Source organism: Trachurus trachurus (genome assembly GCF_905171665.1).
Source record: "Trachurus trachurus genome assembly, chromosome: 14".
Lineage (NCBI taxonomy): Eukaryota > Metazoa > Chordata > Actinopteri > Carangiformes > Carangidae > Trachurus > Trachurus trachurus.
Window position 1 is genome coordinate 6,565,473 of NC_139903.1, and position 21,748 is coordinate 6,587,220.

The window sequence follows — 21,748 nt, forward strand, 5'->3', positions numbered from 1 at the left end:
CAAGGGCCTTTACGCTCGTTGTAGTGTTTACATTAACAAGGCAGGAACACGAAAGTGTCAGAGGACTCGTTTTGTTACCTAGCAACAGCAGCATTGATGATGAAAGAGAGAGAGGGAGAGAGAGCTCTACAGGTAAGAGCACGTTTGGTGGACACGGCCCCAAACTGAGAATAGAGAATGAAGGATTGAAATTCAGATCAACAGCAGCTACTGTACATGGTGGTGGACATCGTTTACATCATATTTCATGACTAATAAAAGATGTGAAGGAAGTAACATAACACAAGCAGGAATTAATGATAGCACCACATTGTAAACTGTTTCACCTGGGACAGTTTACAGCATCAATCCTTCAGTTTCCTTCTTGTTTCTCTCTCCATCTCTGTCTTACAGCTCTCTCTCTCTCTCTCTCTCTCCTTCTTCTTCTGGGTATCTGTCTCTGCTCCGCTACACATGCATTTCAATGTGACCTCCTGGTGGCCTCCAGGCAGTCGGCCTGATGGGAGAGCTTCCTGCATGGAGCTTTTAAAAGGCGGAGGCACCCCAGGCCACTTCGGTAATGGAAGTCTCCAGAAGCCGCGGTGGCTCTGAGGCTTAATGGTACCGTAACGTTACAAAGAAAGACCTCCTCTGCCGCTTTTAGAGGTGACGGCTACGACATGTGAAGACGCACGTTTAAACAGGGTAATGACACGGATCCTATAACTTATACATTTCACCAGATTTAAGCAGATTATGGCCCCTAAATCACACTCGTACTGCAGAGTTCAGCTCAGAAGTCACATTTTCTGATTACATTAGTGTATAATTTAATTTAATAAACACTTTTTTCACTTACTCAGTCTTTTCCATAAAAGTAATGGTAATATTGGCAATATTCCTAAATACTGTATATATCCATATCCCCTCTCAGAAATGAGAACATCACCCAGCACCGGTTCATTTCTGATCTCCTTAGTCAGGACTTCTTCTCCCCCGTCGTAACGACCCATCTTCTGTCACCTGATCATGATTCTTCGTGAGTTTAATTAACTAAACCTCCTCGTTCTAAACCCTCCACTGATTTTTATTCATCAACAGATTTCTATTGGATGCTGCTCACCCAACGTAAAAAAAAAACACATCAGTGAACCTCGGTAATAAAACGGTCAATCAAGACTTTGTTTTAACACTCAAGAGTTTATGCAGTTACAGCGATCACACACACACACACTTAGACACACACAGCCCATCTGACTGTGAAGTGTTGGATCGATGCCCACCGCCCTCTGACCTCTCCGTCCACCCCGTCTCCAAACACCTCCCTGTGACTGACAGCTCCCATCGCTCTGTGTCCAACGCTCCCTGGACTCACATGCTCGGAGCCACTCATGCAAAAACACACACACACACACACACACACTGCTTCCAAAAATGCACACAAGAGGATTCAATACACTCACGTAACATGTACAACACTGAAACTCCACTTACACTCGGTTGGTGAAGTGAGATCTCAGTCTTATTTAAGTGCTTCAGAGAGTGAGCTTTTCTTAAAGTAACAACTGTTTGCTTTTACTCTAACAGGTCTTTGCTCTTACATGTTTACCTCCACTCAGGACACATTTAGGTTCAGTAAACAGTTCATCTTCATCAGGATGTTTTTTTTAGGGTTTACTCAGACCTGGCTCGTTTGAAGCAGTTGTTACGAAACCGGGAGCGTTTAACCCCAAAGATCGGTTCATCAGCAATCGTGCTCGGATTGCGGGATAAGATCACCAGGAAGAGGTGGCCATTTGAGCCCTGGAGCGGTTTGTTTCTAGTGAGAACGTAATTGACTCAGCAACCGACACAACATGCGACGCGCTGCTGATGCCCCATGTTCTCAATGGGCCGGACGAAAATACATGTACATCTGATCTGTTCAAGTCAAATGGCAAGGCAATTTTATTTGTGTAGCCCGTTTTTACAAACAGTTTGTCTCAAAGGGCTTTACATGGCATCGTAACAACATCCTCTGTCCTTAGACCCTCACATCGACTGAGGAAAAACTCCATAGAAAACCCTTTTAACAGGGAAAAATCGGAGAAACCTCAGGGTGAGCAACAGAGGAGGGATCCCTCACCCAGGACGGACAGACGTGCAATAGATGTCGTTACAGACAGTTTACAGTTTATGTCACAGAATGTGCGAAATATGGAAATGTTAACAAGAGTTGAATAGCCCCAACCAAGTATTGAGTGCATATACAGTAGAGTAGATGGACATACTTTTCAGAAGGCCAACATTTCCATATGAAATTTGAATTGGTCTTTTGTGATATTCAATTTTTTTTGCGATACTGAATTTTAGGTCTTCATTAATGTGAAGTCATAATCATTACAATTAAAAGAAATTAAATGATAAAGACAAATGTTTCATTCTGTAGGTAATGGATTTATATAATGTAGTAGTTTCACTTTTTGAAATAAACTTTTCCATGAGATTGTCATTTATTGAGATGCACCTGTATATATAGTAGTATTGTAAGTAAGTAGTAACAGTCTGTTACAATAAGATGACTCGGGTCAGCTTCATTTCGTCCTTTTTTTTTCCTTCTTTGTAGCCAGGTTTAGGTCGGGTTTTGGCGGAAAATATATACAAATGACTCGGATCAGGTCTCTGCTACAATCACGGTTGTTGATGGGGTCGGGTTTTCATTTTCAGCCGTGTTGAAACCTTTATTCCATGTTTTTTGTTTTTCCCCGGTAACCTCCTCCTCCTTCCAGGTAAGATTTCTTACCAATGAAAGAACAGTTTTCTTGCGCATGGCATTTGTTTACAACTTTGGACCAGAGCTTGGGACTGTTACCATGTGGACACAAACCATCCAAAGGAAAAATGCAACAACTGAATTGTTTTAGCCACTGAATTTGAACAAGGCAAAACGAGCCACAGGTCTGGATAAACCTTTATTCCTACGGTACCAACTCTGATTTTCCTCCATTTCACCAGGTCACCTCGACTTCAGGCCAAACACACTTGACATGTTGCTTTTCTAGTTTTGTGCAGTAATAATGAGCACGTGCACATTTAGCAGATGTTACACACCTCAGATACAAGCAGATCTCCCTCCTGCTGCTTTGTAGTCTCGCTTATTTCAGCTCCTCCTGCCATTCATTCAAACTGTAGCTCGTACAATACAACATAGTGTGCTGTTGCTTTTATGTAAGGACGCTTGGAGAATAGTTGTCATTGCTTTTTTGTGGACACTTTGTCATCACTGTGTGGTTTTATAAAAGAAGACGTGCACATGAATGGGAGGTAATGCTGAATGACATCTCGTTCTGCATAGAAATGAAGTGCATTAGTAAGATTATGTAATAACAGAGCAAGAGTGACTCCCTGAAGCAAGTAAAGCTTTTTTACCTCACAATCCTTTAGACTTTTGTTAATGTTCTTCTTCTTTTCCCTTTGACAGTTATGCAATGTTTTTTTATTTACAATACCATGTTACGTCACACACTTATTGAAGAGGTTAGAAATGACTGAATGCTCCAATAGACTTTGATAAAAGCAAGTTTAGTTGTGAAATATGAACTGCACAGTTGAACAAAGTTGGCCTTGAACGTTAATACTCTATTTCTAATATTACTGCCATAAAGTTTCACCTTGTTGTTCCTCTTCTTGTTTTAGATGTACCATGACAGAAGCACTAAAGTTTCTTGGTGTATAATCGACTTCATCATCACAGGCGTTGTTTCCTGTGTTGTGTGTTGGTCTGTGCAGTGATTGATCTTGTGGTTACAATTAAGTCTTAATCCAATGCTATGGCGCTTTGAATATGTCAATCCAATGAATGAATCCTGATACAGGAGAATAATACTGTCCTGTTAATGTAATTCAATATCTTACATCCATAAACATCATGTGACAAACAGCTCCTGTCCATCAGGACGTTGGCAGGTTGGTCAACATTGAATTAACTGAATTCTTATTCTTATATTAAGTTATTTATTTAATCATTATTTAGTATTTCTATTTCTTACTTTATTGCTCATTGTCTAGAGATTTTGTGCTGTCTTGTTATTCTCGTAACAGTGACAAATAAAGAACTTTGTATAGGTTGAGGTTGAGGATGTTCTGCTTCTTCTGTTTCCTGTTCAGATGGTTAACATCAGTCATCAGTATTGTTATGTCCCCATTTTCTCATGTTTGTGATATTATTAACCCCAAATGGTTGGTTTACAAGCTGCTATCAGTATCACATGTGTGTCTCTCTAATAATGTTCAATTACTGCCGCACAGATGTTCAGAGCTGCTGATGTGATGTTTGAAGCTTCAGTAGCAGGAGAGTTGTTGTTGTTGTTACTGAGATCGTTGTTGGTATTTGTGCAAAAGGGAATTACAGCCAAATGTGGATTTTATTTGTTTGAAATTATTATTACCTCCCTTTGTTTTATGTTTTTTTTTATATCTCCAGATGTCTTTCAGAGCCTTTGGATTGCGCTGCTGTGTTGTTGCCTTGGCGATGCAGCCAGGTCCATGAATTTGGAGTGGGTGGAACATTTGAAGGCCTTTATTTGTTTCGTGCAAGTTTTTTTTTCTTTCACAATCACTTATTCCACCTTTAAATTGGTAGCGAGAATGAAAGCTGAATAAGCCAATAGCAAAATAAACCGGCTGCCATCTCCTCTTCCTCTCCGTCCCGGTAACAGCGTGGGATCTCTGGGTTTTTGTGTCAAAGCAGTGCAGTGCAGTGCCAGTGGCGGGCTCCCCTTACACAGCGCTGGCACATCAATAAACTGACCGTAGCAGCGCTGACTTGATGCCAGAGGTTCAGTTTCTTCAACATCCACTGCTCCATATTAAAACACAATAGTTTGCACGGAGAGGAGAATAAGTTGTGAAGGGGCCGAAGTGTTTTCATTTCGCTCCTGTCTTAAGAGTGCATTGTTGCTCGGCTGCACACCGAGCACAGACACCTGAGGTCAAGACCTGCAGCGGGAGCCGCGCTGACAGCAGGCGGAGGAGAGGAAAGGAAATGAAGCAGGTGCAGGAGGAAGAAGATAAAGAAGAAGAAGAAAAAGCTAAAGGTGAGAGAAGATGAAAAAGAGGACAAGAGGACAAGCTGGCTGGGGGGACAGAAGCAGAAGTAAAAGGCTTGGATTTGTCTGCATGTAGTTTTTTCTGCAGTGCGGCTCATGTGGCTGCAGGTAATCACTCCCCGGCTCTGACCTTGAGCGTTCACCTCAGGACAATCATAACTTACGCCAACTCAACACAGCCAGAGAGACAGAGGGAGAGAGAGAGTGGGCGAGTGGGTACAGCGCAGCGCTGACCCAAGCACATCTCTGGAGGAAATCACCCCCTCCCCACCACCAGCCCCACTGCCCCACCCGGGGGGCTTTACGCTGCCAAAAGCATTAACTTCCAACCTTCTTTTTTGTCCAACGCAGCAGGCAATCAGGCAGGAAAGCCAGCACTGGCATTGTTTGTCTGATGAGTCTGAACGCTCCCCTCCGCTCTCTCTTCTTCTCGTATTTTCCTTCCCTCTCTCCATATTGTGGTTACTCTGTCTGTCCTTTTCCCTGCTCCTCTCCTCTTCGCCTCTCTCTCTCTTTCTCTCCTCTAATTCATTCATTCCCAACGTGGGAGGATTTAGTTTTGTTTCCCTCAAATTGGTAATTAAAAGACGGGCGGCCACTGATTCTGCCAGAGTGGTGCTCTCACAAAAAATAAAAAACTGAAAAACTGAAGAGAGGTGAAGAGGAAAGTGGGACAAAGGACCAAGGATAGACGAGTAAAAAGAAAAAGGAAGTAGTCGGAAAGCAGAGCTGCACAAATAAATCATCATCTAATTTAATTGTTCAGCTGGTGGAGGTTTTTTTATAGGGCGCTGCTGAGCTCAAATCAAACCTGTGAATGAAGAAATAATACATAGTGCAATGAATAAATGAATACACATGCTTTTATTTTTGAAAACCGGACGGCAGGGACTGTGGCTCTTATTCTGTGTCTGTGGAGAGAGAGACATCCTTTCCCCCTGGAACAGAGAAGCAGGGTGGCTTCCTCTTAAAGAGTGGGAGTTCTTATCAAGAATTAATGATGCCTTTCAGACGGGAAGTTAACCAGCCACACTTATCAGCCATCTTAAAAGTGCAATTCCTCGCGCGCAATAAGCTGGCGCTCTCAAATTATGATGAACGAGTTGCTTAAAAGTACCTGATGAGTCATCTTTGGTTTAGCTCACAGTTTGAATCGGCTCGTATCAGCGTTGAGAAGAGGAGGGGTGGGGGGGAAGAAAAAAAAAAGATTTCGTCAACCTCCCAGAGGTGGTGAAACAAACAAGAAGCAACCGGGAGAATCGTCTACATTAGAGCTGAGTTCAGCTCGGTGAGCAAACGACGTTTTCCTTTTAGCAGATTCACAGTGTGAGATGATGGGAGGAGGACGGAGACTGCTCCTCAGTGGTCAACACCTTTCCCGCATGCATCTATCTGCAGACTCCGGTCCAGGACTGTGTGAGAGGCTGTTTTTTAATGGCTGATGCTCTTTTCCTCTTGTCTGTTGCAGAGTCTGATTTAATGGACAGGGTGCAATCACTGTAAAAATCAAATGGGTGACACAGAGTGCACCGCCAGGCCTGAATCTGAGCGGCTGCTACCGTCTGATGGTGATAACCGGTGTGAAACGCCGAAGCCTTTGTGGAGATGACCTGCTCAAGTGGAAATCATCGGCAGTGTGCTTTTTAAAATTTTTACACAGCAGCTTTTTGTTTAAATATTTCAGGAACGGATGAGTTCACTCTGTCAAAGTCAGTTCACGGCTCTCTGCCTTCGAATTCAACAAGTGCCATAAGTGATTTACGCAACTTTTTTTTTTCAGAAATGACCTCAGATTATTTCATGGTAAAACTTAGAGACACACACACACACACACACACAATCAAAAACACAGATTTAAAGCGCGGTGACTCACCAGAAGTTGACCAGGAACGGGTGCTCGAGGTTCTGCATGATCTGCAGCTCCTTCAGGACGTTTCTCACTTCGTTGCGCTCCACACACTTCAGCTTGTTCATGTACTTCATGGCGTACATCTTCTTAGTGTCTTTCTTCTGCACAATACACACCTGAGGAGATTGTACAAGGCTCAGTTACTTCATCGCAGAGGTCAAAACCAGTCAGACAGACAGTTAAGGTGTTTTATTTCTGTACCTCTGTGTGCTCACAGTTCTTCCAAGGCAGTAACTTATAATATGGTTTTAGCATCAAACAAATGTACAGACTCAGACACTTGTCCCTCTCCTACGCACCTGACCAACAAATAGATGTGCAAAGTATTTTTTCTCTTAGCATCCAGACAAACGCCAGTATGATAAATATAATGCTCAGTTATGATCATGATATAATGTTTTCATAGTAATAATTTAATAGCACTTTTCCCACGTGAAGCCCATGTTTTAATTGATCAATGACGTTGCATGACACTGAAAACCATTGTATCGCGTCCTTAGATTTCTGATATTCTGATGACATATTTAAAGGGATAGTTCAACATTTTGGCAAAGTGGCCCATTGCCATAATCCCTATAGTCATAGCAGTAGGTTTGTTACCTTTATTTGTCGGTGCAAGCTATTTTTAGATCGGCGGAGCAGAGCCGTGAGCTGCTCAGAGCTACGCTACGGAGGCTAATGGGATTTCTTGGTTTCCCTCATCAAATACACAATCCAACAACTCCAAAACGCTCTGGTGGACAAGTTGTGACCTGCACATTCACCACGCTATGAGATAATAACAGAACGTTACGAGACAGAGTTGTTTTAGAGGTAAATTCATGCAAAACTGCTGATGGGTGTTGCCTTCAGGGACAGTTTTTCGGCAAGCAGTCTCTGCGTTTGCCTCGAAAACAACATTCTGCCTTGTCAAACACTTTTGTGTTTACTACATAATTCCATATGTGCTCCTTTATAGTACTGATGTCTTCAGTATGAATCCACATTGTAGAAAGTAATGAAGATAAAGAAAAAACCATTGAATGAGAAGGTGTGTCCAAACTTTTGACTGGTAGTGTAATTCAGTGCGACACACAAGAACATGGGGTGTTTGTTACACGTAACATCGCTGCAACAGCCAGAAATGTGGGTCACTGAACAAGGTCGAAAAGGTCGACAGGAAACTTCAGGATTTCTCTTTAATCTCTGCGATGATGACGACATTAATCCTCCCCTCACACGTTCACCACAGAACCAGTGAGTTTCTGAGATGGAAACATCGTTAGTGTCGGCGTTCGTTAGACGTGTTAGTTCATGTCAGCAGGAGGGAATTAAATTTGAAAATGAAAAAATTGCATAAAACCTCTTGGAAAATGGCACTGAGTGTGGAAATAAAAAAAAAAGACTGTGATGTGACACAGCAAAACACAGAAAGTAACACCTGGTGCATTGTGGGTCGCTGTCACTGCACGTAAACATCAACATTAGCTCCTTTTGACAATATGACTGAAAAAAAGTAACTGCAGCAATGTACTGTAATAAATGCCACATATTTAAAGTAGTAGTTGCACTTGTGTGTGTATGTGTGTGTGTGTGCACTGTGAGCGTCAATGAGCCGGTGATTACTGCGATCTAAGAGAGTGATCTGTGCAGCAGCTGGCACAGTTAATCAGCCGAACCCTGATCGCATCACGACTCCCATTGAACAGCTTGACATCCACTGTGATTAGACTGCTTATCTGTTGTTGGACACAGTATTGATGCCGTGTGCTTCTGTTCAGTGTGTACGCATGTGCTCGTGAGCGTGCACGTGCGTTGGCTGTATGTTCTAACATGTTGTCCTTAGTGCTGATGGTGAATTACTCTTCACTATTGGGTTCAACAGCAGGAGGTAAACACGGCTGTCACCTCTGAGCTGCTGCTGCTGCTGCACGTTGAGTCTGTGTATGATGATGATGCTGCACTGACAGAAAGTCCACTCGTGTTTTATCTGCAACAACATGTGTGTTGATGAAAAAAGGAAATCATGAAGAGCTGCAACAAGTCGTCAATCGACAAGAAAATCACCGCCCGCTGTTTAGGAAATCAAGTTAATCGTTCAAGTCGTTCTCCTCCGATAATAAAGTAACGCTGAAGTATCTGCTTCCTGCTGCTAAAGTGATCGTAAACTGAATATCTTTGATGATGATGTCACCTTGTTGTGACACATTCATCTTAATATTCTCAAATTGCATCACAATATTGATTATAATAAACAAACAGCACGAACACTGACAAAAACATGGACTTACTTTTCCAAAGCTTCCTTTTCCGATCGCCCTCAAGATCTGGAAGTGGTCGAAATTGACTGCAGGGAAGAAAAGAAGAAAATGAAAATGAAAATTACATCAGATATAAAATAAAACAGTTTAAAAATAAATAAATAAATTACAGCATCATTTCTTCCCAGCTGTTAGAAGATGGTGAAACTACCTGACAAAACCAACAGTAGATGCACATTTGCTGCCGCTTAAATATTAAAAAGAAAAGTTCTTAATCTTCATAAAGCTTTAATTACATTAATTCCACACAGGTGGATTTACAGTAGATGAGACATTGTTTTTAACCTTTGTAAAATGAAAATCCGGCGATTGAATCATTATAAACGGAAATAGATGGATGTTTAGAGCAGGTACAGTGAGCTCTGAGGTCTTCAGGGCAACCACAGGTCAATGACATCATAGAGCACAGAGTTCAGATAAGCCTTGACACAGAGACGTCTCATCTTCGCAGCCATCTCTCTCTCTCTCTCTTTCCTCCTCTTTCCTTTCCTCCATCACTCTTTATCTCCTCCACAAACAAACAATAGAGCAGAGAACTAACTCTCCATCTCTCTCTCTCTCTCTCTCTCTCTCTCTCTCTCTCTCTCGTTCTCTCCATCTATCAGCAAATGTTTTCTCCAATTGAAAACGGATGGGGCTGTTTGTTTCCTGCTGCCATGACGACCGGGACAGAGGGTGCATCAGCTGTGGCCCCTCTGACCACACTCACGCACATCCACCAAAAAAAAAAAGAAGCTAATATGGTTAAATATGACTTTAAGCGTCACCTGCCTCTCCTGCAACAGTACAGCTCACACACACACACACACACACACACACACACACACACACACACACACACACACACACACACACACACACACACACACACACACACACACACACACACACACACACACACACACACACACACACACACACACACACACACACGTGCACATTTTGCCTGCAGACTCTCGATCTATTGAATGTGACAGTTAATGTTATGCTCTGTTAGTCACGTATCTCTGGCACTTCCTCCTCTCACACTATCTGTGTTGGAGTGTTTACACAACCTCTGATAGGGTCCACACGACGATGATGCCGCTTTGTAACGTACACACACACACACACACAGACGTAAAGATGGCAGCGTATATACTCAACATACACACTGAATATATAAACGTGGTAATTTTCCTGCTGAGCTACTTGTAGATTCTGGTGACGATGAGCCTCAGTCAGATCAGAGAGAAAGAGAGAATAAGAAGAAGTCAGAGAGGGAGATAAAGTGAATTCAGAGAGAGAGAGAGAAGAGGATTAAGATGGAGATTGTGGTATTTTAGCAGCAGCAACTGTGAACGGTTTAATGTGCTCGATGAAATGATGGACACACCAGTAACAGAGCGTGTAATGATCCAAATCTTAAGACGAGTGGAATTGACACATTGACAGTTTCTCCGTGGATTTAACTAAGTGAGGAAATCATCGAACTGAGGAGCTCGTCTGCTCGTCAATTTGAATTTGACTGACACGTCGTGATCAGTTCGGACTGAGGCTAATCGCACTCGTTCAGGTCGAGTCTCTCTCTTTGTATGACTGTAGCCTACTCTACAGTCATTTTTTCCCCCCATGTCTTCACCGTTCTCCTCCGTCCGTCTGAAGCTTCTTTGTCCACAAACAAGTTGACTAGATTTGAAAATGCACCAGACTCTCAGCACTCATCTGCTCTAAAATGGAGACACAGGTCTTTTCTATTTTTACCTTGTTGGATAACGGGTGCACACAAGTGCGGTCAAGCGTTTTGGGGGCAGCTTTGTGGACGTCTGCTGAAATACCCACATGGGCCTTCGCAGTCAAGAAAATACATTTTTACTTTGCACAGACCCACACAGGCTTTAGAAAATTGTATCTCAGCCCTCAATAGGTCACAAAAAGCCTATATTGTTAAATGTTCTTCCTTTTTAAAGTTCAGTTTAGCAAACTCAACTCAAGCAGAAGGAAATAATTGTATTTTCTAGGGGACTATTTTCAGCAGCGGATTAATACACATTTGTTTAACCATGTCGTACAAACTACAGTAAACAACTAAATACGTTGGTATAGATTATTTTCAGTTGTACGACCCATAGGAGTTTTTGTGTCCTGGTCCTGAAATTGCGCTGCTACGGCAACAGGCATACCAGACCTCTGTTGTCATGGTTACAGGAATATAGTATATACACAGTCATGACTTCAGGTGTTGGCACAAAACAAAACTCTACTTTGTTAGCTTTAGAAAAAAATGTGTTAAAGGGACTATGAGGAGTTTTGGACAGCGAAGTGTTTTCACACTACATTTCCCATGAGCCTCCGCGCGCACAGTGAAATTCTTGGACCGGCGCAAGACGGATGAAAGCGAAAACATTTGCCAAGAATGTTTTCATTAATCAAGAATGAAAGTCGGAGGTTCGAAGACGATCAGATACCGTTGTAGTTCCGACCATAAACGATGCCAACTAGCGATCCGGCGGCGTTATTCCCATGACCCGCCGGGCAGCGTCCGTGAAACTGAAACTAGGAAATGCTGGGCGAGTCGACCACTAAAAAATAACAAATAACTATAAAGACAAACTGGACCCATTAACAAGTGGGTAACGTAGATTCATCCACATTAATATGAGACTCTTTTATAACCAAAAACAAACTCCTCTGGGTCTCTTTAAAATATCTACATCTTCATCATGACACAGTCTTTGTTGTCATGGTTACAGTGTAAACATATAATTATGGGTCATATTCCTTGTGTTATGTTGACACATCCATCCACACCGACCCTCCCCTTTACTCGGCCACTAGGTGTCACCTGACAACAAAACGTAACGCGCTGCACAAATGACCCGGTAATAAAACACAGAATACTATCAACCATATAATCTTTACATGCAGATAAATCTAAACACACACATATATATATTATATTATATATTATTATTAATATCTGTGTGTGTACTGCTCCAATGTGTTTCAGTCCCGTTCAGTTTTTTTTAAATTAAATACAAAGGAATGAGCCTGTGAATATTCTCATTTGTCCAGGTTATAGTTATCTCAAGGAAATTTAAATTGAATGCAACTGGAGGGCTAGGGCTGGTCCCTGGTCCCAGTCCTAGCCTGGTCAGATGTGTACATGAACTGATGAAGCCTCTTGGGTGAGAGGTGAAACGTCTTCCTAGACAAATAACCAAGTCCAGTTGCATTCGATTTAAATTTCCTTGAGACAAAGGAATGAATTACGCAGACGCAATAATTATAAATAATTAATATAACCTTAAAGAATAAATAGAAAGAGACTCATAATAAAGATTAAACCCAGCAGTGAGTGGTCACAGCTTCCTGGTTATTTACTGTCCAATAAATAACTTTTTTAAGATGACGAAAACAAAAATACATGAATTTGCATAAACAATGTGATTCAGTAGCGTAGCTGCATTAAAACACAGGAGAGATGATCACAGAGCAGAAACAGAGTCCAACCAGCAAACAGAATAAATCTGTTTCCCTTAACAGACTTTTATTGTTTTAAAATGTGACTGACATTTTCAGAATCAGCCAATTCAGTGTGGACGTACTGTCTCACTCTGTCCCCCCTCTTCCTCTTCCCCTCTCTCTCTCTCTCTCTCTCTCTCTCTCTCTCTCTCTCTCTCTCTCTCTCTCTCTCTCTACCTCACACAGAAGCCTGTAAATCACTTAAGGACCCACCGTCGTGGGAACATCAGCGCTCACACAGTTGCTCTGACAACTGAAACAGAGCCCATGGGTCCCTGTGAATAAAGTACGATCAGCAGTAAACGGGGCTCGTCCATTAACCAGACTCTCCCAGATACACACAGTGGAAAAAATAACCGTGGCACCGAGGGGACATGTCACTCTCTGAGGGGATAAACATGTCATGACAGAGTTCACCTTCACACACAAACACACACACACACATCTCTGTAAATCAACTGAGTATGAACTGTAAAACTATGCACTGGAAACTGTGGGTGTTTCCCATAAGAAATTCAAAAGCCATGCATTAATTTGGAAATATCCTCACATTTCTTTCTGCTATGTTAAGATGTTAAAGTAATTTTACCCCTCAGTTGTTTCGTATCTATAATAACAAACATCAAACATCACAGAACATGACTGTCATGTGACTTTTATTTGTCTTAGAAAAGGTAGGTTGAATTTTGAAAAATGTAAGCTTCATTAAAGAGGAACTATGCAAGATTTGCACCTTAATAAAACTTGATAACATCAGAGTTACTGCGATGGTTAAATGACTTGTTACGGTAAGAATGGAGGCTCTCTGCCTTTTACCTAGCGTCTCTTAGCCTGGAAAACCAACTCAAGCAAGAAAAGAGCCTTCGACCCGGTGTCCCAGATCTCGTCTCGCGAGAAACATGGACTGCTTTACAACACAATGACACAAACACGCCCTGTAATCCGTAATCTGTTGTTAACGTTACCCACCTCGGTAGACATCGCTCCGATTGCCTTCTACAGCTTTGTTGAAAACAAATAGACACATAGACAATATGCACTCCGACCTGACTTGCATAGTTCCTCTTTAAAATAGTCTGAAAAACTACCTCATGCCAATGGAAAGTGACATTTGGGCGGCATTTTTCAAAAGCCGTGCATTACTCATTTTTCAAATGGTGAATAATGGAAGTCGCCTCCTGTATAAAATATAAAATATATTATAAAAACATATATTTTGCTGTTCAACAACAAAAGGACAAGTCCATAATCAGTGAAATGCTCTCTCTCCTCACCAACTGTCAGGTAGTTTTCCAGCTGCTGTCACATGACCCGACCTCAGAGCATTAACTTACATGAATAATATATTTATGAAACCAAGCCACTGTTGCATTAACAAACAAACAAATTCCACTTTTGTGGAACAATACCACCTCGCGGCAAACTCTGAACGCTCCTGAAGTAGAAAGAGGAAAAATTCAATTTGCATCTGTATTGCCTCTCAAAGGGGCTGAGAGCCTGATGTACAGACAGTACAGTCAACATGCAGTGATCACTAACCCTCATGATGATGATAATAATAATAATATTGTAATAAGTAAAAACTGGAGACTCTCTGCAGAACCAGATTTTGTATTCACACCAGCAGCAGTTTCCATGTCAACGATCAGCATTAGAAATACATAACTTAGGTTTTTGGTTCCTCCTCTCAGTTTTGATTCCATCTTTTTATTTTTCTGCCTCAGACTCCAGTTATCTCTCTGTCTCTCTCGTTTCCCAGGAGTCTTTGCAGAACGTACAGAGCAGTCAGGCGGGGGATATTACCAACCATCAGACAATAACAATAAAGTGGAGGAGCACCTGTCTGGTTGGTGTGACCTCAAAAAGGAGAGTCCTGCCCGTCTGTGACGTTGAGCTCCATCAGCGAGGGGATTACTGTGTTTCCACTGAGCTTTTTTTTTTTTTTTTTTAATTCTCATTCAAAACGCCGCGTCTCTGTTTATTATTCCCTCGTGCCCTCTGTGAAATCGCCCACGCTGTTTAGCAAAAGGGAGAAGGTGCAACTGTTCCATTAACTCCAGAGTTCACAGCAGCTCTGTTGTGACTGACATTTCCAGAACGGCGGCGGCGGTGGCGGCGGCAGCAGCAGCAGCAGCACACACACTGAGATGACTAAGCTGCAGGGTTAACCATGAATAATGATTTCCTCTTTGATAGCGGTTTTGCCTCCAGTGTAAAGAAAACACCACAGATATGGATTTCATTAGAGGGAGGAAGGGTGAAATATACAACCTTTAGTTTGTCACACGCTGATGAAATTCATCTCTGTCAGCACACACGCATAAACAAATCCTAAAACAATTATAATGACTATTAATGGGAGTATTATGAGCTGAAAACAAACATTATACTGTATGTCAAAGAACCAAACCTATACAGCGAAGGGAAAAACCACCTCAGCTCTGACTAAATCACTGACTCATACTCAGCAGCTCTGACTTTTTCGAGGTCCTTGAGGCGAAGCCAGGAGGGAAATAATTTCAAAGACTGACACAGATCAATAAATTCACATGGTGTGTTATCTACTCAGGTCAAACAAAAACAAGAAATAAATTCAGACCGACAACTTTGCCAATCAAAATAATAATCTCTGCCAGTTCTGACCTTGATGGTCACAGTCCTGGAAAAAAAGAATTGAACTGATAAGAAAAATATCACGACAAGATTCAAATAATTCACATTTATCATCAAAACAAACACCAAAATCTGAAGTAGACAAACACGTCCACATGAGTTTAGTTTCAGGAAAACAACTTTTCTATTGTCTCAGCATAAATATCCCAAACTGTGGCTACAACAAGGGGTGTTCCCTCTTTCCTATTTCTGAGGAAGAAGACTAATGACAACCCTAATTAGCATCACATCCGTCCAACCGTTTCCTCTGAGTGCTCTCCATCTTTTCACAGAGGAAGAAAAAGCTTCTTTCACACAAGCCTGCATTAAAAAAAACAAAAAAAACACCTTGACATGAGGCCAGCAGAGTGGAATTCATGCTCACAACGTTGTGCCAACTTTGTTTTAGTTCACCTTCCTCCTGTCTGAACCGTGATAAACAGATAAATGATGAAATGAAGAAAAGGATCTCTCTCTGTTTGTTTCTTTGACACTCACCCTCGTCGGTGTCGTCCGTCACCGGAGCCTTGCTGGACTGACCGAGCCCCATGACGACTGCTCCTCTCCTCTCCTCTCTCAGCTTCTCCTCTTCTGCTCAACTCAGCATCCAACAGCAGCTCTCCCTCTGAGACGCACTCATAGCCCGGTCAACACTATAGCCCCTCTCTCTCACACTCACACTCACACACACACACACAAACACTCTCACTCTCTCTCTCTCACACACACACACAGTCTCACGTGCAGGACTGCTCAGCTCTGTGTGTCCTCACTGCTGCTGGTTAGATGGACGCAGGCAGACGGACGAGTGTGTGCAGCCTGCAGGAGGAGGAGGAGGAGGAGGAGGGTGGGTGATGTGTTGACTTGGAATCTAACCTGTCCACCAGGAAAGACAGGAACAAAGAGAAAGAGAGAGATTGAAGATTTTCTTTTAAAAACATAGCTTTAAAACTCAACTCACAGGTTAAAGACTTTCCTCCCTCCCCCCTTTGTCCATTATCACATTATCAACTATTCTGATCCCATTACAGGCACAGAACTGGAGGCTTTCTGTCTGATTTACAGTTTGCTGGTGCTGCGTACTCTAACTGGGATCCCTCAGGCTGCAGGACGACACACATCAGGAGTCACCACATCTCACTCAGCAGCAGCAGCAGCAGACAAAAGCGATGCTGCACCAGGAAACATGCAAACCTGAATATGGAGCTTTTATACTGAAGCTTATGTGCATGTTATTATAAGATCATATTTATACATGATATTTCGGACATACATACACTAGCTTAAATAAGTTATTCAAGTTATGTCTAATGTCATATCACTATAATATTATTCATACTGTAGCTGTTACCAGTTGAGCCTGAGTGACAGCTCAGCTGAACTGAGTCATGAGCTGCATTAGTGGGTTAAACAGCAAAAACTTGAGTCATTATGGAGACGGTGAATCCTCTGGGGGAAACCCTCCTCTTCTGCTGAATGTCATCCTCGGTCTCCACAGTAAGGTCACAGCTCAGTGTCTCATGTCCCTCATCATGGCTTCAGTGAAATATTCCAAAAACTAATGCGGGAAGCCGCAGTGCTGAGCTCTCCGCAGAGGACACTGTGCTCGGAGCCCTTATCTGATCAAATGGGGCTGAATAACGCACGCACATACACACATATACTGCACGCACACACACACATACCATACGCACACCTCCAATACCACCACCACCACCACCCCTCCTCCTGCACCCATGCAGGGCAGCAGCTGTGGGCACCTACCTCTGGACGGAGCACCAGGGCATCTCCAGCTCCCCCCCGGTTTTGCTGCAGAGCGGAGCGGCGACAGCGGAGCAACAGTGCGGCTCAGCTCCGCGCAGCAGCGACTGTCCGGTGACCGGACGGACGACAGCGACGCGCCGGGACACCTGCCTGCCTGCTGCCTGCCTGCCACACGGGGAACAGGGCACACTTCTCTACCACGCAGCGAGACGTGACTTGCGTGGATGAGGGATCCGAAAGCAAGAGAGCAGCTGTCCTGTCCGTGGGTGACAGGAGGAGGGATGAAGAGCAGCAGGAGGAGGAAGAGGAGGAGGACAGCCGGGGACGGAGCTCAGGTTCAGGGGGGAAACTGCTCTGCGCGTCGCTGGGATGTGACTGACCTCCACATCGCCGCCTGTGTAATGGGCTGAGCTCCCGCCGTGCGTCTGGAGAGGCACGTTTCATAGGCTGTCAGGCTGATGAGCTGCAGCTGAGGGGCTGAGGGTTCCCTGACTGTCGATGCTGCTCACACAGCCTCAGTACTGTACTGATGATTAAATACAATACAGTGATGATTACATTTAAATTCCACTAATGCGTTTTCACAGAGACAGACTCCAATAGACTTCAATACCTCGGCAGATTATTACAGTACTTGTTCATTGTTGTCAACTCAGCTCCACAGACCAACAGACTATGAAGTGTTTAATTATTATTATTATATTTTAAATTACAGCCCGAGATAAGCAGGTGATTGGCATTTTATCAATAAAGGTTATTATGACGAAGCACATTATTCCTCAATGCAACAATAATCTAGTATTAAGGGAAAAAAATACTTAATGCTTTAATTTCCTTCATAAACCTGTCTTATAATAAATACTCTCTTTTTTATTGAAGTGTTTTTCCCTTTGTTTCCACAGCAGAGTCAGAGGTCACGGTCAGCTGGAGAACAGCGCCCCCCAGAGGTGATGTTGGCTCACTACTACCTCCATAAAAAAAAAGACGTTTCAGTAAAGACTCACTGTGGACAGAGGTGTTTAAACACTGAGACACCAGGTGAGGGACAGTCCACAGTCTCTTTATGGACCAGCTCAGCCTCATAAAAACCTTTCAAGACATAAATATATATATATAAGCAATAATGATTATACAGGCAGAGAAACAAGCTCTAATGTCTCTGGTGTTTTACTATACCGACGTCATCGTCCTCAGTGTTTTAAAATCTCTGTAGGTATCAATAATGTTACTTTTAATATCCTTAAATACTGAGAAACACAGTTTACTGTATATAGGTCTCTGTATGACTGACATTTGTTTTATTTTGTGTTTCATTCGTTCAGCCTGCAGTGTTGACCCCTGGGTGGTGAAGTGACCTTTAACATTTCTGCTTGGTAAGTTGGTCAATCAACAACAGCAACAACAGAAACACACAAACACAGACATAAAACAACTAAAAAAAAGGATCATGAAACATCTGCAGATTAGTTTTTAGAAATTAAACGACTGCAACGACAAGATACAAACTAACCACAAGAAGTGGCTAAAAAAACAAAACAATGTGAAGCCGTGGTTTCTGGTCTTTTTTTTTTTGGATCCCTCTCTCGACCAAAGTGCTGCACAGTGACTAATAAACAGGAAATGGAGCACAAAATGGTGAAGAAAACATGTAATAAGAATTAAAAATATAGATAAAAAAAACAAGTAAGAGCCATAAAAGAACGGACATATTAAAAATGTAATAAAACAACTCTCATGCTAAGTTAAAAGCCACAGAATGAAAATAAAGTTTTAAGATGCAATGTAAAAGTAGGTAGGGTGGGGGGCAGTTTTATTTGTAGTGGTAGTTTATTCTAGTGTGAATTGAATGAATGAATGAATGAATGAATGAATGAATGAATGAATGAATGAATGAATGAATGAATGAATCCTTGTGCAGCAACTTGAGACCGAGGCCTTCAAGGCTTCAGCTCCAACACATGGACCAAGCAGCTGCAGGACAATGGCTGAGGTGTTGAAGGTTCATCATCTCCAAACACACAGACAGAGAATAACACCCAGTGAAAGCAGATCTGCAGACTGGAGCTGTAAAAGACGCTTGTCAGCTGCAACTGGAGGCAAAAGAAAAGGACGTTTCATGCTGAACAGAGAAAGAAGCCAGGAACTGATGATGATGTAGAGGCTGAGGAGTGGACAGAACATCTTCTGTCAGGAGTTTGAGAACCTGACACAGAAAGAGTAGAAGAGCTGACCTCCACCAAGCCGTAGGCCGAGGAAGAGATCAATCAGGCCCTCCAGAGAGAGAAGCTGCCCATCCATCCGAACGAAGAGCTGAAGCAGCAGCAGCAGGAGGACGACTCGAGTCCCTCATCATTTAACACTTTGAGCCTGAACCTCACGTCTCTGAGGAGGAGGAACTCCCAGAGAACAGAAAAAAAGAGAAAGAATCTGCTAAATGAAGAAAGAAGATGAAGAAGAGTGAGAAAAGGAGGTGGAAGAGAAGGAAACAACCAGCTGAGACACTTCAACAGCTGTGAACCGCAGGAGCCCAGAGGTTAGCAGCACATAACCAGATGCTCTTCCACAAGTTTCCTCCAACAACCCGAAGACATGACACTCCACTCGCATCGTTTCACAATAAAAGCCTCCAGTAAAGTCAGTCAAAATCACACCTGTGCTTTGCAGGAAGTCACTTAAGTCAATTTTTTTTTTTTTTTTTTTTTACAAACTACTAGAAATGGTCATATTTTTTTATAGAGAGCAGATAGTTGGAGGCAAAATATTCAAATTGTGCTTCAGTGAGTTTGATGGGTCTATGAGCAAAAAACAACACAGCTCAGGTGCTGTTTCTGTTCAGATAGATTAACTCTTATTTGTCTAAACTCATGGTTTTTATCCACAAGTCAACCCCAAAATAGTCAGATTTATCCACTATATAAAGATCTCTAAGACCGTCCAATCCAACTAAACTAGTCCATTGTATGCTCAAAGGTTTTCAAACCACAGCTTTAAAACCACATTATGTTTCTGCCGTAGTCGTGGACTTTCCTTCCTTTTTTTCGCCAGTTTCTCGTCGTCCAGTCTCCCATCGTACATTAACCTCCGCGGTCATTAACTTCCTGCTGTACAACACGTCCATCCATTATGAAAACTGCCTTGTCACCCGAGTCCCACGTTAATTGAGGAGGGCAAGGTCAAGAGGAGAACGGGGCTGAGTGTTGGGACTGTGGGAGCAGAGTTATGCTTACAGCGCACTCTGCACATTTCCTTGGTCTTTCTGCCTCTCCATCAGGCCAGGACACACTCAGTGAGAGCCATCCATCTTCATACAGAGGGGGGGAGGAGGAGAAAGAGGAGGAGGAGGAGGAGGGTGGGGGGCACACCTCCAGCTCTACAGACAGGGAGACCTAACGAGCATCAGTCAAATGAAGAACAATCCCCGATCGGACGTTTGGCAGCTTCAGGAAGTGAAGTGTGGCGCTCTGTGTTAGATGACATGAGTGATGACACTGTCACATCACACCTGGAGCCAGACCAGGTGACAGGAGGATAGGAGGTGTGTGTGTGTGTATATGTGTGTGTGTGTGTGTGTGTGTGTGTGGAGCAGTGTGGTCCTGGTTTTGTGGAATAACGGTGTGTGTTTTCATCTTTGAGCAGAATCAGTCATAACTGAGCCAACTTTAAATTTTATTTCATAAATTTTTAGACACTGAAACTTCAACATGATGCTCAGAGAAACTTGATGTGAAGAGGTGACGTCTGTGAGTTTAGCCCCATCTAGTGGACAGAAATAAAATGACAGCAGATAATATTTATACAGGAAAGGTCGCCTGGAAATTTACAGTAAATCTCAATATTAAGATAAATGTTCTAGTAAGATAAATGTGAAATTATTTATTATGACATATTTATAGACATGTTGCACCATTGAGCTTTTATTTATTTGTTTTCCCACAGAAAATGTAGCTATACTACAGAACTTCTTAAAAACAACATTTTTAATCAAATTGCTTTATTGGTATAACAGACAGAACTAACTTCACATTTACTGAAGGTGTGAATAAGAAATAAAATATAACTCTTTGTCAATGTCAGTCTACTTTAATTATAGGGTAAAATAGTATGAAATTGATTGAAATGGAAAAAATTGTGTTGTTGGTATTTGAGCTGTCTTTGAGGAAATTTAGTGCAGACAGATAGTGATGGTAAATCAAATGCAATCTGGATTTATTCTGGTTGTTTTTCTGTCTGGTTGTTTGAGCAAAAACAAAAGAAAAAAGAGATGGATATTTATCAGTTTGATCAATTTTGTCCTGATCTTAGAAAATATTGTGCTAATTTTCTGGAGGCAAACACAAATTTTGAACTGTGTGAGTGAAAGATTTGGACAAAAATTCACAGCGATGCTCTCGTCTTTGATTCTCATCTGACGCGGTGAATCTTTGTCTCTGTGCAGTCGTATAATTATTGCAGAGGAAACAAAGGGGGTGTGTTAAAGATCTGTCCACATGCATACGTGGCTGTGCATGAGTATGAGCTGTGTATGAGCCTGGTGCTGGAGGTGATACTGAGTC

General features: G+C 42.4%; 1 protein-coding gene across 1 annotated transcript in view; it reads right to left on the reverse strand.

Moving 5' to 3' along the window:
- Positions 1-15,981, reverse strand: part of stk32a (serine/threonine kinase 32A) — a gene marked incomplete at both ends in the record, with an annotated part of 69,577 nt that extends 53,596 nt beyond the window's left edge. Inside the window, 3 exons of the mRNA XM_083986339.1 lie at positions 6,940-7,091; positions 9,246-9,301; positions 15,930-15,981. Of these exons, the coding sequence (XP_083842465.1) occupies positions 6,940-7,091; positions 9,246-9,301; positions 15,930-15,981 (260 nt within the window). The remainder of the gene's footprint in view (positions 1-6,939; positions 7,092-9,245; positions 9,302-15,929) is intronic.
- Between the last annotated feature and the right edge of the window lie 5,767 nt (positions 15,982-21,748).